This window comes from Cuculus canorus, chromosome 1, assembly GCF_017976375.1.
Source record: "Cuculus canorus isolate bCucCan1 chromosome 1, bCucCan1.pri, whole genome shotgun sequence".
Classification (NCBI taxonomy): Eukaryota; Metazoa; Chordata; class Aves; order Cuculiformes; family Cuculidae; genus Cuculus; species Cuculus canorus.
The window spans coordinates 16,643,600-16,658,726 of NC_071401.1; the positions used below are offsets into that span (position 1 = coordinate 16,643,600).

At 43.3% G+C, this 15,127-nt stretch overlaps 1 protein-coding gene across 2 annotated transcripts in view; it reads right to left on the minus strand.

Moving 5' to 3' along the window:
- Positions 1–2,251: 2,251 nt before the first annotated feature.
- WNT11 (Wnt family member 11) overlaps positions 2,252–15,127 on the minus strand; it is a 31,472-nt gene continuing 18,596 nt past the window's right edge. For both annotated transcript variants that reach the window (XM_054056387.1, XM_054056388.1), the window contains one exon: positions 2,252–7,170. In XM_054056387.1, the coding sequence (XP_053912362.1) occupies positions 6,996–7,170 (175 nt within the window). In that variant the 3' untranslated portion in view covers positions 2,252–6,995. The remainder of the gene's footprint in view (positions 7,171–15,127) is intronic.

The window sequence follows — 15,127 nt, forward strand, 5'->3', positions numbered from 1 at the left end:
AAGGATAAATCCCATCCACCTCCTGACACCTGCTCTATGAATGTCTACTTGAAAAGGGTCACGCTAACTCCCAATGAGCAGAATTCATCTTGCCCTGATCCCCTCTTTGGAGGCATGCCAGGTGTCTAGCACATTAAAAATATCTTCATTGACAGAGCACGAGTTGAGGACAACTTGCTCCACAGCCTGTGCAATGTCAGAGGAGGTGAATTCCTCCTGAGGGAATTCATACAACAATTTGGGACTTTTCACTGAGGTCTTTTTAACTCAGAAACCCCTCTTGATGATTTGGGTCTGTAAGGATCATATCTGGAGGTCCAGCCTGCTGTGTATGTGTGAGGGGCAATTATGAGGCAGGATCAGCCCCATGGCTTTGCAGAGCTCATTCCTGAGGATCACCCAGTTTGTTGGTCCACAGTGGATCTGGAGGAGCCCTTGGGACCTGCGCTGCGGAGGGAAGAAAGTGTCTTTGAATTTTTGCACCACTAGATGCAGGAGTGCAATTCAATTTCTTAAATGTCAATGCTATTTGAAATGCCCTTGGGTGTCCCCTTGACATTCTTCTTCCAGCTCTGGTGGGCAGGGGACCTCTGCAGGGCCAAGGTCACCCTGAAGTCTTATGCAAAGCCTCAAATGGCACCAGATGCTTCATTGTGGACTGCTGAGAGGAGCCCTATGTCCAGAGGAGGAAGAGTTATGCATGGGGGTCAGGGCAAGTTGGGGAGTTGCGTCTGCACTAAATGAGCCAATTCTTTGTAATTGTCAGCTTGATGCTTTTATGTTACACCGAGGGCTGCTCCTCAGTGGATATATAGTGAATTGCTAGCTGTCATGTCCCACTTTCCCCAAATGCAAAGATACTTCCATCTCGCACCTCCCGCAGCTTGCACGCTGCCTGCAGCGAGGAAGGAAGCACCTGCAGGGGTGAGCACTGAGGTGGTATTTTAATCTGTCCAAGCCAGCTGAGGAGAGCAAGGCAGAGCAAGACTTTAGAAAAGAAAACAGTTTCCCTGCATAAGCCTGGCCTTCGTCAATATGTACAGCACTTTGTAAAATTAATTGCATGTTGAGCAGGTAGTGGAGTGGAAAGTAGCAGCAGATGGCACATGTTTTCAGTGTCTGCATGTGGCAGAAAAAGAGCCTCCTTTGCATGATCAGGCGTTTGACTGAGATATACCCACAGGCTGATTTTCTTTTGGTGATGCAGTTGCTGCTATTAATGACTTTTATAATGACTGAGATTACAGCGTCTCATCCTAAATTTCAAGCTATTTAAGGTAATAGCTTAAAATTTAGGATGAGATGCTATAAACCTAAGTAGCTTGAAATTTAGGATAAGAAACAACAGGAAAGGAAGGAAGTCCCCTAGAACAATGGACTTAAAATTTATTTTTCCTTTGAAATTCAGTACTAATTTTGAAAAAGAAGCCAAACCTCAAGGATGTTAAAGTTGAGTGGTCACACACCACTAGAGCTTCAGACAAACATGGGGTTATGAGCACCCAACATTACCTGGTTTTATTTTACGGTCCTACCATCACTCCAGCCTGGGTTCATCATTCATCACCCCTGAGCAATGCCATAGACTCAATCCCAGACTGAGTGAATTTGGGGCCTGACGTTAGAAAATCTGAAAGAAACATGGGTCTCCATTTTTAAAAGCCCATGTTTGTCAGCAGTTACCACTTAGAGAGATCTGAGATATCGATAACTGGCCTTCGTAGGATTCAGTTCTCCAAGGTTTTCAGTGCCTTGGCCCTGATCCAGAAAAACACTTATACTCATGTTTAGCCTTTAAGCATGCGAGTTGTCCCTATTTGAGTTGTTGCTGTGTTGTACGAGTGGGCAGACTCTCAAAGCAACTCAACCCATGACAATTTTTAGGTATGAAGTTTGTCCCTGCATAGATGGTAGCACAAGGGCGACAGCATAGTGTTATGGATCTGAAGGCTTTTGCATAAGCTCTTCAGCCTTTGCAGCACTTCCCTTCACATCCCAGTTCCTGGATTCATGAAATTCATGATAACCTCTTCTGCCTTGTTATTTGCTTAAGAGAAATTTTGACACCATGTGGTTCTTGTGAATACCTTGAAAAATTCCACTTAGAAGGGACAAAAACTCCACGCAAGTCAGAAAGGATCTTTAAAATAATTAATTGCATCTTTGCAATACAGATAAAATACAGTCCACTTACTCTTAACAAAAAGCAAATAAAAACCATCCACAATGCATACCATGTTATTATTTTTATTATTATTGTTGCTCTTATAATTAGAAAACAAAGATAACGCTGCTTCCCTGATCAGGCAGTAACTTTTGCCCTAGATGAATAAACCATGGTTCTGCTGAGATATTTAATCAAACTCTGTCTGACTGATGAAATGGGCCCTGAGGGGAAAACAAAACAAAACAAAACATGTTGTACATGTTAAAGTCATTAATCTCAGGTGGATTTTAAGTTTCCTGTTCTTTCCCTCTCCCAAATCTTGTTTCTGCTCTATCTCCCATGTGTAGAGGACAAAGTCATGCCTGTGCTGGCTCCAATTGACTCTTGGGAGCACAGCAACGGTGTCTCACAAAGCTCTGCCTGATGCTGTGAGGGCCAAACCTTTGTGGTGGTGTGAGGGTACTAAGGACAAATGATCTCAGGGCTGAATTTTCCTCATTCCCCACATCCCACAGTATCTACAGAGTCTCCTCACTGCATCTTCCCCAACTGGATAGTGCAGAGCTGGGCATTGTAAGCCCAGCTTGCTTGCAGGATCCTAATGGTTGTCTGCAGTGATAGTTGTCTACAGTGACACAGTTTACAGTGTCTATAGTGTCTTTCCTGACAAAGGAAAGTGATAATTGTATTCAGAGTTTTGCTTCCTTTCCCTGCTCTCCTTTCTCTCAGCAAGGGTTTTTGTAGCTGCATACGAAACACTCACGGTCTACCTGCTTTAGCATGATTAAGATGTTTTCTGTTTTGCAAACTAAACTAAACAACTGATGGGAGATTTCTATAATGAATGTCATTTGCCTACCCCGGGGAGCAACCTAAATGATATAAAACTGGAAGGGGTGGAGGATGGGGGACAATTAATCAAAAAATACAAAGCCAGCTGGATACACACAAGGTCTAAATCCTCAGATTTGGAAATAGCATTAAGTCCAAACTGTTTTATTAAATCACAGATATTTTTTCAAATTAATAAATGCTACAAAGCCACCGACATAATACTTTTCAAGATAGCTCGCCATTTTCCCTCAGGGGTAATGGTGTAATATTTTAAAATAATAATATTTATGGGACTTAAACAGCCATATTTTCCTAACTAGTGTAAATCAACAGAACTGTGTAGTAGGCCATGGAACTGGGCCAAATTATACCAGCTGTTAATATCTGGCAGGGCACATTATGAAAGAAGGAACTGTAGCATCACCCCACAGAGACATTCACAATAATTAAAGTCATTTCATTCAGAAGATGAAAGATCTCAGTGTTTCAGAGCAAAGCTGGTCACTGAGGGGCTGGGGGAGCAAAGGAAACTGGTACATGAAGGTCTTGCCCTACCATTAGAGATATATTTTCTTTGTAAAACTGGTTTGTGACAAATGTTGTCCCAAATATCTTTCAGGCCACACATGCACAGAAAATCACTTGACAGCTACATTTTGGACTCCGCTTGCACTGAGCATTGCAATTGAGTGTAAGGGCAGTTCTTTCTTCTGGCCTTTCTGTGCTTTGCTGCGGATGCCAGGAGAAAAGCATCAGAGCTAGGCTGCAAGGTGCAAGATGAACCATGAGCTGTTCCACCAGTACAGTCCCATGTTAGAGACTCTCTTTTTCTTCTTCATTTGTATTAAAAGGAAAAGAAAATAGAAAGCACTGCCTCCCTCTCATAGAAAGTCATTTTCTGAAAAATTAGAAAATGCCAGATCATCAGGAGAGAGATGACCCTAATTTTCTGGTTGAAACGGGATTGTGTAACAAGAAAGGCTGCAGGGTGCTAACACATCCACTCTGGAGAAGGAATTTGAAATGCAGGAGTTATATCAAAACTGATGTAATAGTGTTAATTCACAGACCAACAGGCTAGGATATGGGCTGGGGCAGTGTACACTCTTAGCTCAGAGAAGAAAAATTCAGTTGAAGCTCATGATGGATTATCTAGAAGCCAGCAGAGATTTTGAGCCTAGATGCCCCAAAATGCAAACCTCCAGACATTGCAGACATTTCAGTTCAGCATCTTCAGTAACAGACAGACAGCTGTGGGCAGAGGCAGACACATTGGGTACCACCATGGCAGACTCTTACCATGAGAAAAGTTCTCATGGCTAAAAAAGTTCACCATGGCTAAAGTTCTGCTGAGGGGTCATTTCCCACCTAAGGAACCTGCAGATGTCTGGTAGGCTTATTCCCATCTCTTCATGCTCTGCAAAGCTATGATTTCTTCTGACATGGGAAAAGCAGCTGAGGAATATGAGTCTGCACTGGAGAAGTGAAATGCAGCTGAAAACAATGTACATATAGAGCGTTTCTTCCATATCACTATTTTTTTGCCAAGCAGAAAGACTCAGGACATCAGCAAGGGAGCAAGAAAAAAAGTCATTACAGAATAGCATTGAAATGCTCAAATTTTCCTTTGGTCAGAACATCCCTGGCTTGTTGGCTTCATCAGAAACTATAAATAAAAATAGAGTTCTTTAAACGAATGAAAGTAGACCATTTCTTTACTTATCAAACAAAGCAAAATTTTGGCTTTGGAGAGCAGTGGGATTTGTGCCATCAGCCTGTCTGCATGTCAGCCTGAAGACACCCACCTCTCATCACACTGCACTGCAGAGATGTTTTAGTCCACAAGCTTTTATGGGGTGACAATAACACAAACCACTGACAAACTACCAAAGGCCTCTTTTTGCTTACTCGTGGCTGGGGGAGGGAAGCAGGCAAGGAGGCCAAACCTGTTAAAGCAAAACAAAATAGTTTAGGAGTACAAAATTTCTCTAATTTTTCCCTATGGCCTATAACAGTTTCTCCTCTAGCTCCCCTGGGGTGCTGAGAGACATGTCAGAGCCAGTTGCCTCCCAGAAAGTGTCTGGGTGGGTAAAAAAAAAAAGATGTGGAGGAAGACTGCGATATTATGAATATATTTCCCCCTAAGAAAGTGCCACTGTCCTCCACAATTTGTGTAGGAGCGATTTTCTGTCTGCTTACAGCACTTTGGTCAGGGAACAAGGTTCCCAAAAACAATCTGAAGGACCTCATAGGCTCTGCTGCCTTCTGCTCCTAGAGCAGGTATCCTCCTCCAGTATCACCTTTCCTAACAGTGTCACAGTGCTGGATGCCCATTGCAAAACAAAAGAGAAAGAAAGGGAGCCTAATCTATGGTAAAATCTCTGCTTCACAGCAACTCCTGCAACAGCAAGAGCCAGGAGCAAACTACTCATGATTGATATTAGTCACATTTTCTATTAAGGTCCTTGGAGGCACTGCAATTTTTACTGATTAAATTGATTGCTGATATTAAAAGAAAAACAAGAACAGTGACTCTTCCTTTCTCCAAGTGCTCTGTTTTGTTGTCTTGACTGCATCTTGGCTAATTCTGCTCTAAATGAAGAGGCTGGGGAGACAGGGAATAAAGGAACTTCTCTATCCCACACCAGTGAGTGCCTCAAGCCATGCTTTTCTCCTGTCCTTGGGAGGGAAAGCAGGGTTGCTTTCCAAGTAGGAGAGTGAAAAATAATACATAACATTTTGCTGTTGCACCAGTAACTTCAGCATTTATTTCATACTATTGTTAATGCTTGTTTATAATACGTAGATATATTTATGCAGGAAGTAGAGTAGGCGAAAGCATGAGATATATCTTATAAATATTTCTGTATGTCCGCATACAAAAGAAAATATGTACAGCCACAGATAGTGGTTCTCTGCTGCGTCAGGGCAGGGCTGCATGAAGGACTGATGCGTTCCCAGCCCCTTCTGCCGGGAACAGCTATTGCCCTGCATGGCTGCACTCCCTACAGCTGGCACCTGACCTGGTCTGTTCTGCAGTCTCTTAGGGCTGGGCCAATAGTTTTGCAGGGGGGGGAAAGAGGCAGTGCCATATTTCTCTAATGACTTGATGGCCCAACGTGGCAGAACAACAGTGACTAAGGGCATCACACTCAAAGGGCAAGAGAGAAAGAGAGCAGGAACTGTTTTTTTTTTTTTATTTTACCACTGGATTTTGACTTTACTTTGTTATTTTATTCTAATGGCTCCACTATGATCCCATGGATCTCATACAGTCCTTCTCAGGGTCCCCTGCTTTCACCATCTCCGGGATCTCATGGTGGTTCTTGCACAGCTGAATGTGAAACCTCATCTAGCGCAGAAAAATTACGGACAGTTTTTCCAGCTTCAAAGTTGCAGAGCTGTATAAAAGAAAGGTTATAATGAGTTGTTCATTTCAGGGGATTGTCCTGAAATCTTTCCACTGTTATCATCCGGAGTTGATGCTTCCATGCTAAAAAATTAAGTGTTTGGCAAAAAAGGGCAGTTATTGCCAGAAAGTTGCATCATTTTCCCTTCTGGAATGGTCCTAATACAGACTCAGTACCTGTGCTAGAAGACAGGCAGATGTGAGCCTTAGTTATTTTCAAACAACAGTTGGTTTTCTTCCCCAGGGAAAGCTTCTACTTTTGTTTCTCAAAATACTAAGGCACTTGATGTCCGGGTGTCATCAGCAATCACAGGAAATCTTATGGAAAAAGATACCATCCCAAATGAGATTTTGTCTTCTCAGAGAGCATTTATTGGTTGGGGGAAACGTTTGTGGGTTGTTGGTATTTTTTTTTTAAGGGTCTTATTTCTACTTGTGTGATTGCTTTTTTTCCTCCTACCATCTTTCTTCAAGTCTGCATCTTTACAAGATAAATGACGTCTAGTCAGGGAAATGTTTTCTCTTCTCTGAATAGTGCTGGGGTGCCGCTGGCGTCTCAGCTCCCGGGCAGAGAGAGGAGGGGTTTCACTTGCAAACATATCTCTCGACAGTTCTCTCGCACTTTTTACAGGTCACGTAACAGCACCAGTGGTACTTGCAGTGACATCGTTCCACCACTTTGTCCATGTATGGGTTGTAGCCTCTGCCGCAACACATCAAGTCACAGCTGTCACTCCCATTAGAGGTCTTGTTGCATTGCCTGGAAGACAGAAAATGCAGTGAGCCAGTGCAAATCCCTGCTGTGCTTTGCAAGCCAGTGTCGTGCTGTGATGCTGGGGTCTGACAGCCCTGCAAGTTGCTGGGTGAATCCAGCACAGTTGCATCTCAGCCTCAGCAAGTGCACGGGTGAGCACCCAAGCAGCCCTCTACACCTGCAACAGAGACAGGAAGAGTCCCAGGGCTGCACTGACACGACCTGCTCTGATGCCCAGGATTGCACTTGCATCAGCTGTTCTGACACCGAAAATGACATTGAATTCTTGTTCTGACTCCCAGTTCAGGCTCAGTGGCATTCAGGCTGTCATCAGTCAGCATAGGCAGAACCTACCTCCTGTAACAGGCAGAAGGTATCACGATATCTCCACCAAGCAAAAACCTCTTAGTCCCTAGCAATCCATATTCTCAGGTAAGCTCCAAAGCTGCCTGAAAGGACTTAGGAGAAGATGATACCCTATAGAACAAACACTGGTGTTATTCCAACACTACCTAACCTGAAAAGGATGGCAGCAGAACCCTGCAGCCACAGAGTATTTGCACAGGCTCCGTGCCAATGATCTCGGGCTGGGAAAGTTCCTGAGCAGGCTGTTATAGCCACAATCGAGCTCTGACCCTATCAGGGAAATACACAATCGATACCAGCAGGGCTAGACTCTGCACTTTCCCCTCCAAGTGTCTCCCAGCACGGCACAAGGAGCCCTATAACACCCCGAGTCCTGACCCAGGAGCAGGCAGCACAGCAGGAGCACAGCGTAGGATGACAAGTTGCCAAATATCACACGGACTTTCACTGCCTGTTTTCCTTCAGCTTTTAATGAAAACCAGACTTGTTGGGATAAGTCGACCATTGTGTGGGGTTCCCTCATTTTGTCCACTTGCAAGTGGCTGACTTGAGGTTTTCAGAAGTAACCCATGAACTGTAGAATCTCTTACACTGATCCACTGATCATGGATCCATAGTCATTCTCAAAAACCACTATTTCACCCTCCTAAAATACCCCAAGTTGAGTCACTGGACGTGACAGCACAACAGGCATCAACTTTTGGATGAGATGAACTATGTCCTAGAGATGCTGTTTCTCCAGGGGCTGTAAAGATACCCCATGTGGAAGTGTTCATGTTTGGTCGAAAGCTTGGCTGGACTCTAGTGCTCAGATCTCATGATGCACCCAACACCATGGGTCTATGAACCTGATGTAGTCTTGAAACCACTGTAAGACAGGCAGTATGAAGAGTGGGGAGAATAGCTGACATCTCTCCTAAATTTTATTCTGGATAGCTGTTTTGAAGAGAAACACTCTAAGGCTGGTTTGGGGCAGGGAAAGGAGCATGAGTTGGACTCTCAAGCTAAGCACTCCATTAATAGATGAAAACAAATCCATGAGATTTATAGGAATTCCTCATGAGGTAATGCCTTAGGAGAAGTTACGGGATTAATGAGGTGCTGAGATTTTGTTCTTGTTCTTCCCTTATTTTTTTCTGACTCAGGCGGGCCTCCTGTTTGTTATTTCTGACTTGCATTCCTCTCCAGGTTCAGTGTTTAAAGCCCCCCCCCCTCTGCTTCCCCATCATTCGGGATTATGTGTAAATATTTACAAACCTTTGAAAGTCTCTACCAAAGCTGAAGTCTGAAAGCATACTGAGTGTATTTGCCTAATGCTGAACCAAAAGCCTTGTTACTGCCCCTGCGAGCTGAGGCCCCTCCTCCAGGAAACCTCCAAATGACTCCTCATAAATGTATTAGTACATGCATTAAATATTCAGAGCAAAGGTTCCAATACAGGCGTGTTGACATTAGAAGAGGGGAGGATATTTGACAATCTTATTCAGCTGTACCTGTGGATGGGAAGGTTGTTGCACAGAGGTTCACCCAGGGAGGATGGGTAGTTTGCAGAAGCATGGTGATGGACGCACAGTGCATCTGTGCCACCTCATGCTGACACCTCATTAAAATGGCCAAGAAAAGGAATAGGGCTCCACTCTGACTCTGGTTCACCACTGAGGATATTCATCCACAAAATGTACACGGCAATCAGCAGTTAAATTTATCACATTCAAATAGAGAGCAAAACTCTATCTGCTGTTTTGAGATGTGAGAATCTCCCTTTCCTTGCACCCACTCCTGTGGGTTACAAAAAAAGTTCATATACTATTAACTATACTTTTCCATGATTGTCCCCATCCCACCCAGCCTGAAATAAAGAAAAGAAGAAACTAAAATCTTATTAAAAAATCCCCAACCTTCCTTCAGTTTTGGGTAAAAGAAAGGAATATTCTGGATGAATGAGTTGAACAGCAAAAACAAAGCTTATGACCCCATCCTGAACCTTAACAGTTTTCTAGAAGACTTTCCTGACAATGCTACTAGCTAGGGATTTTATTTTCTGTTTTAAGGCACAGGTCTGGATGAATTATCTTTGTTTCAGCTTGTTTAAAGAAAAATACAGGTAGTTTCTCCACTATACCTATAAATACAAAGAGCAAGTGAGGGAAGACAAAGGACCCCAAAGACCACAGTTTACCCACAGAAGCTGTCCTTGAGCATCTGCTTTCAGAGCCCACGGCTGTGATCTCACCAGGCTTCCTGCTGATGGGTTAAGTTCAGTCTCATTTGTTTTGGGCCTGGTCCAGCAACTCAGAAAAATGCCCTCCTCCCGAGCCTTGGAGAGAAAATACAAAGGCAAGCGATTGCATCTTAAGACAACACCGTAACCTCTAGAAGCACTTGGAAGACTGGTGAAAAATGATGCTTCGGCCATAATCCCAGCCAAGGTCCTGGCTCAGGAACAGGCTCTCACATTGTCACCGTGCTTTTTTATTCTTTATGCAAGAAGGGCGGAGGTCAGCCTTGCTGACTGGATGAATCCCATTCAATCTTCTTGCCTTAAATCTCTCATTTCCAGTCCTCATTTGCAGAAGCATTACAGTCCATTGCTGCCTGAGTCCAAACAGCTTCACCATGAGGGGGGGGCTCTTCGGCAGGGATGGTAAAGGACATCTCAGCACTTCTAAGAGCCTTCTCCCAGACCGAGAGGCTAAGCCACCTCACAGTTACCACCTGCGGGATTTTAATTTTATAAGCTATGGGGAGATGCCACGCTTAATTTTACTGAGGATCTAGTTCACTTCTGTCTCATCAGCAGATATAAAGACATTTTTTTTCAGTTGCTCAAATGGCGTCTGAGAGCCAGACCAAGCCCACCACTGTACTGTCACCCACGATAATGATATATGATGACAGCGATGGGCCAGATGTTCACTGGGACTTCACTCCATCAATCCTATTAAATAGTACATCAAAAAAGTCATTCTGGGTCACAGCAACTGCCTGCCTAGTTCACTACATCTCCCAGTGGCTGTGGGAGACGCTGTTCAGGGAGGAAAATGTAAACCTGGTCACTTTATGTAGTCTTTTTCCACATACACTACCAGCATCTGGGCTGTTGCATTAGGGGTGATAGAAGGTGTGTTCCCACCTAGACATCTCAGTATCCTCTTGTGGGCATCTTGGCCATGGGTTTGTCTCATCCCTTTCTGACCTCAGGGAAACCATCTGCCTCCATGAACTCTAGGAGTCAGAAGTCCCAGAATGCAGTACTGCTGTGCAAAGAAGTAATTTATTTTTTCTCTTTTAAATCAAATTCCTATTCATTTCTTTGGTGCCCCTTGCTCCAGTAATGTAAAGTACAGCAGTATATAAAAGAAAGAGAAAAAATAATACAAAAAACCCAGGAGAGTTTTAACACAATGGACATTGCCTAAAATACATATCAAAGTGCATAACTTCATATAAGATTTTGTGGGTAGGATCTTAACTACTTTTAAATTGCTTTCTCATCCACAAGGAACAACTAGAGGCTGAGACTGATACTGAACAACTGTACAAAGGAGAGTTATCAATCGTACATGTCAACAAGGAGATGTCAAGGGACATCCAGGAACCAGCCTGTATTTTCATTAATGAGTAGAGAGTGAGCTCAAAAATTTGTGGATAACGCTGGAGCGAGAGGAGCTGAGAGCATTTTGCAAGAGTGGATTAAAATGCAAAGTAAGCAACACACTTTGAGAAAGATCCAAATAAGTGTGGGAATGTTCCCAGAAGAGTCAGAGGAGCAGTTCAGAAAATACAAAAGGTTGAAGGAATTGATTTAGATAAGTTTGTAAGAAGAGCTATCTTCCCATCTATAAAAGGTCATTGCAAAAAAAAAAGAGAGATAAGAAAACTTCTTTATATGTAGAAAAAAAGAGGACAATAAATGCAAAAAAAAAAAAAACCCCACAAAAAACAGAAACAAGGTAAATTTAGATCAAGAAAAATATTACTCTGAGGACAGTAAAGCCCTGGAAAGGTTGTTTAGCGCTACTGTTTTTAGGACCAGAGCAGATAAACATCTCCGGTAACAGTCCAGGTAGTCTCAGTTCAGCCTCGCTCCTAAAAAGATCAGGCTCCACAGAAAGTCGTTCCAAACACTGATTTTACCTAACTCCAACACTGCTTTAATGCAGAGCGACTAAGTACATTTGGAAAAGTTGTCTGCTTTTTCTTATAACCTGAATTCAGTATCTAATTCAATGTTACTGTGTGAAGTTATTCTTTTCCACTAATAAATTCATTATTCACAAATCTGTTCTATAAACTTTATGGTCTAATCCAGGTGTCTCAAAATGGGAAGGATTCAAACTTCCCCAGGAATGAACTAAGAAAAAGCCCAAGAAAGCAAGGCTGGCCCAACTGCTGAAATGAGCACCAGCTATGGGCACACTGCCCTAACAAAGTTCCTTCACTGCAGGCAGTAGGAACAGAAAGCTGCTATTTTCCGGATTTTCCTTCAGTTTCCTCACTTTCCTTCAGTTTCCTGACTTTCCTTCAGTTTAAGCTTCTGGGGCACTCACAGAAGAATTATTTGCTCCTTGTTATTGATTGGATCCCATGAAAAAATCTGATAATGGTCAGAAAATTACTAAATCATCAGACATATTATCAGACACCGTATCCTGGGCTGCATCAGAAGAAGGTGGCCAGCAGGTCGAGGGAAGTGATTCTGCCCCTCTGTTCCTGTCTTATGAGACCTATTCTGGAATACTGTGTCCAGTTCTAGAATCCTCAACGTAAGAAGGATATAGAGCTGTTGGAACGGGTCCAGAGGAGGGCTACAAAGATGATCAGAGGGCTGGAGCACCTTCCCTGTGAACACAGGCTAAGAGAGTTGGGCTTGTTCAGCCTGGAGAAGAGAAGGAGCTGAGGAGACCTAATAGTGACCTTCCAGTACCTGAAGGGGGCCTACAGGAAAGCTGGAGGGGGCTATTCATGAAGGCTTGTGGGGATGGGACCAGGGGGAATGGGTATAAACTGGAGAGGGGCAGATTTAGACTGGACACAAGGAAGAATTTCTTCACTATGAGAATGGTGAGACACTGGCACAGGTTGCCCAGGGAAGCTGTGGCTGTCCCATCCCTGGAGGTGTTCAAGGCCAGGTTGGATGGGGTCTTGGGCAGCCCGATCTAGTGGGATGTCCCTGCCCATGGCAGGGGATTTGGAACTAGGTAATCTTTAAAGTCCCCTCCAACCCTAACTACGCTATGGTACTATGATACTATGAGCCTAGCACCAGACAATATTTATCCAAAGCTCTTGAAGGAAGTATCTACCAAAACTGTGCAGCCTTCCAGTAAGAACCAGCGTCCAAAACAGCAGCTTGATTGTTTGCTAATGCTTTGTCCGGTTACTTAAGATATTTTGCAGTTTGAAGGCCAGAGACGACACTGATACAATCAGACTTGGAGAAGTAATATTTAAAATAATCAGTAGAAGACACAAGGGAGCAAACTGGCATAACTTCCCCTCAGAAGTGATCCCAGATTTAGTAGAGGTCTTGGTACATGTTCTTGAAAAAGGGGAGGAGGTGACTGAAAATGAAAACGGGGGCCTTGGGCAGCCTGATTTAGTGGGATGTCCCTGCCCATGGCAGGGGGGCTGGAACTAGATGATCTTTAAATTCCCTTCCAACCCAAACTATTCTATGATTCTATTATAACCAAATCAAAAGCCAAGTTGATCATATTGGTTTTTGTGCCCTCATGAATGACAGGATTTAAAAGAGGCTGTTACAAAAAACAACCCCAAGTGCTGTTGTCTAGCCAGAACTAGCACTCTTCCCCTTCTACATACAAGTGATTCTGCTAAGAAACTTCTTTGCTCACATAGTCACACAAGGCAAAGTATATTTTCAGGTGACAGGAAACAGGTGGTATCAAAGCAAAGGGCTGTCACTAGAAAACCATTGCCTCCTTTCTTTGTGCCTCCTTTCGTTTACCAACTCAGCTGTTTGGACCACCAAGATGCCAAAGAGGTAACCACCAGTCACTAAGTCATGGCAGTCACCACCAAGCAGCAAATGCATGCTCAGCTAAGTTCATGCATGTTCTTATCCAAGAAAACATACCAGCCTAAGAAAACTTAGAAGATACTTAAGACTTAACATTTTTTGTTGAAAAAAAAAGAGAACTAATTTGTGAGTAAGGAGCAACCACTAAAGAATGGCCTCATTTGTTGCCAAAGTGAGTCAGTTAAGGAGAGGTGGTTGATCAACTCAGCTTAGCTACAGTGCAATGTTGCAGCCTGATTTCTCCAGCATAAGAAAGCTCCTTCCCATGTTCAGCAGGGAGGGAGCAGCATTTGCTTGGCTCCAAGACTGCTCTGGGAAAGCAGTAATAAACAGCTCGGTTATCTCTGTAAGGCTTCAGAAGCTGGAGGCTTTTGCACGCATAGCAGAATTTCCCTTTCCTTGAATTCCTTAAGGGACCTTAAACAGCCTTTGAAATATGATACCTTGCACCCTACTGATAAAGAAGGTTAATACTTTTTCCTTTTTTTTTCTCACAAAAAAAGACATCAATTTTATATCTGCTATTATTTATCATTTACTCAAGGTGATAACAATTTTTTCACGCAGAAGAAAATGAACTAGCTTTTTAAAACGTGAGTTACAGGAAGCTTATGTCCAAGAAAGCTCTGAAACAGGAACATACACATTTTTTTCCCAGTGGTTAATTTGTTGTATTGAAAGTTGTACAATCCATTCACAGCTTCACAGATCAGCTTGTTTAGATTTTTCCCCAGACCACTTTTATTGGCCATTGAAGTGTGATTCTGGCATATAAGTACATGAAGCTTGGCTGAAGCTGATAGACTGCAGTTGCCGCAAACCAGTTTGCAGAAACCTTCAGCAAGGGTTGCAAAACTCAGCTCCTTAATCAGATTTTGAGCATTTCAAAGAGGCTTCAAGTCTCAGGTTTGGGTTCAGTTCCCTGGCTTTGAAATCTGGATACGCACCAAGTGCTCAGAGGCATGCAGATTTCCAAACCATTTCCAATTTCAACGTGAAATTAGGAAAGGCCAAAGTTTCTTAGACACATTTCAGGTTTGTTCAAAATAAGGTTTTGAAATCCTTTCAGCAAAGAGCTCCGAAAGGCATTTGAGGAACTGAGTGCCCATTGGCGGAGTGGATTTTCATGTGGTTCTACTACAAAGTAACTCTACTCCCTTTCCTGCCTGAAAAATGCACAGTAAGTCCACATAATGCAAGGGATAATTAGAGAGAGGGAAGAGACCTGTTATATTATCCCTTCTGCCCACCTGCTGGTGCAGGGTTGTTCCCTACAGAATATACTGAAACCCAATGCACCCAAGGTGTTGCAATTCAGCCATCATCCTCTATCTGCTTCCAGCATGCTCTGAGCGAGCACCGGACCTGGGAGAGCAGGATGAGAGAAAGGACTTTTTCTCCATGTGATGCAAACCTACTTGTTTTTTATAACAAAAAAACGACAAACTGGATTTTCCCAGTAACAGGGAAAAGGGTTGTTAATGAGGTCTCTTCCCCTCTGCACCCTTCTGGAGGCAGAAAGTAGGGCTGGAAAGGTGCTAAAGCTGCCCAGAT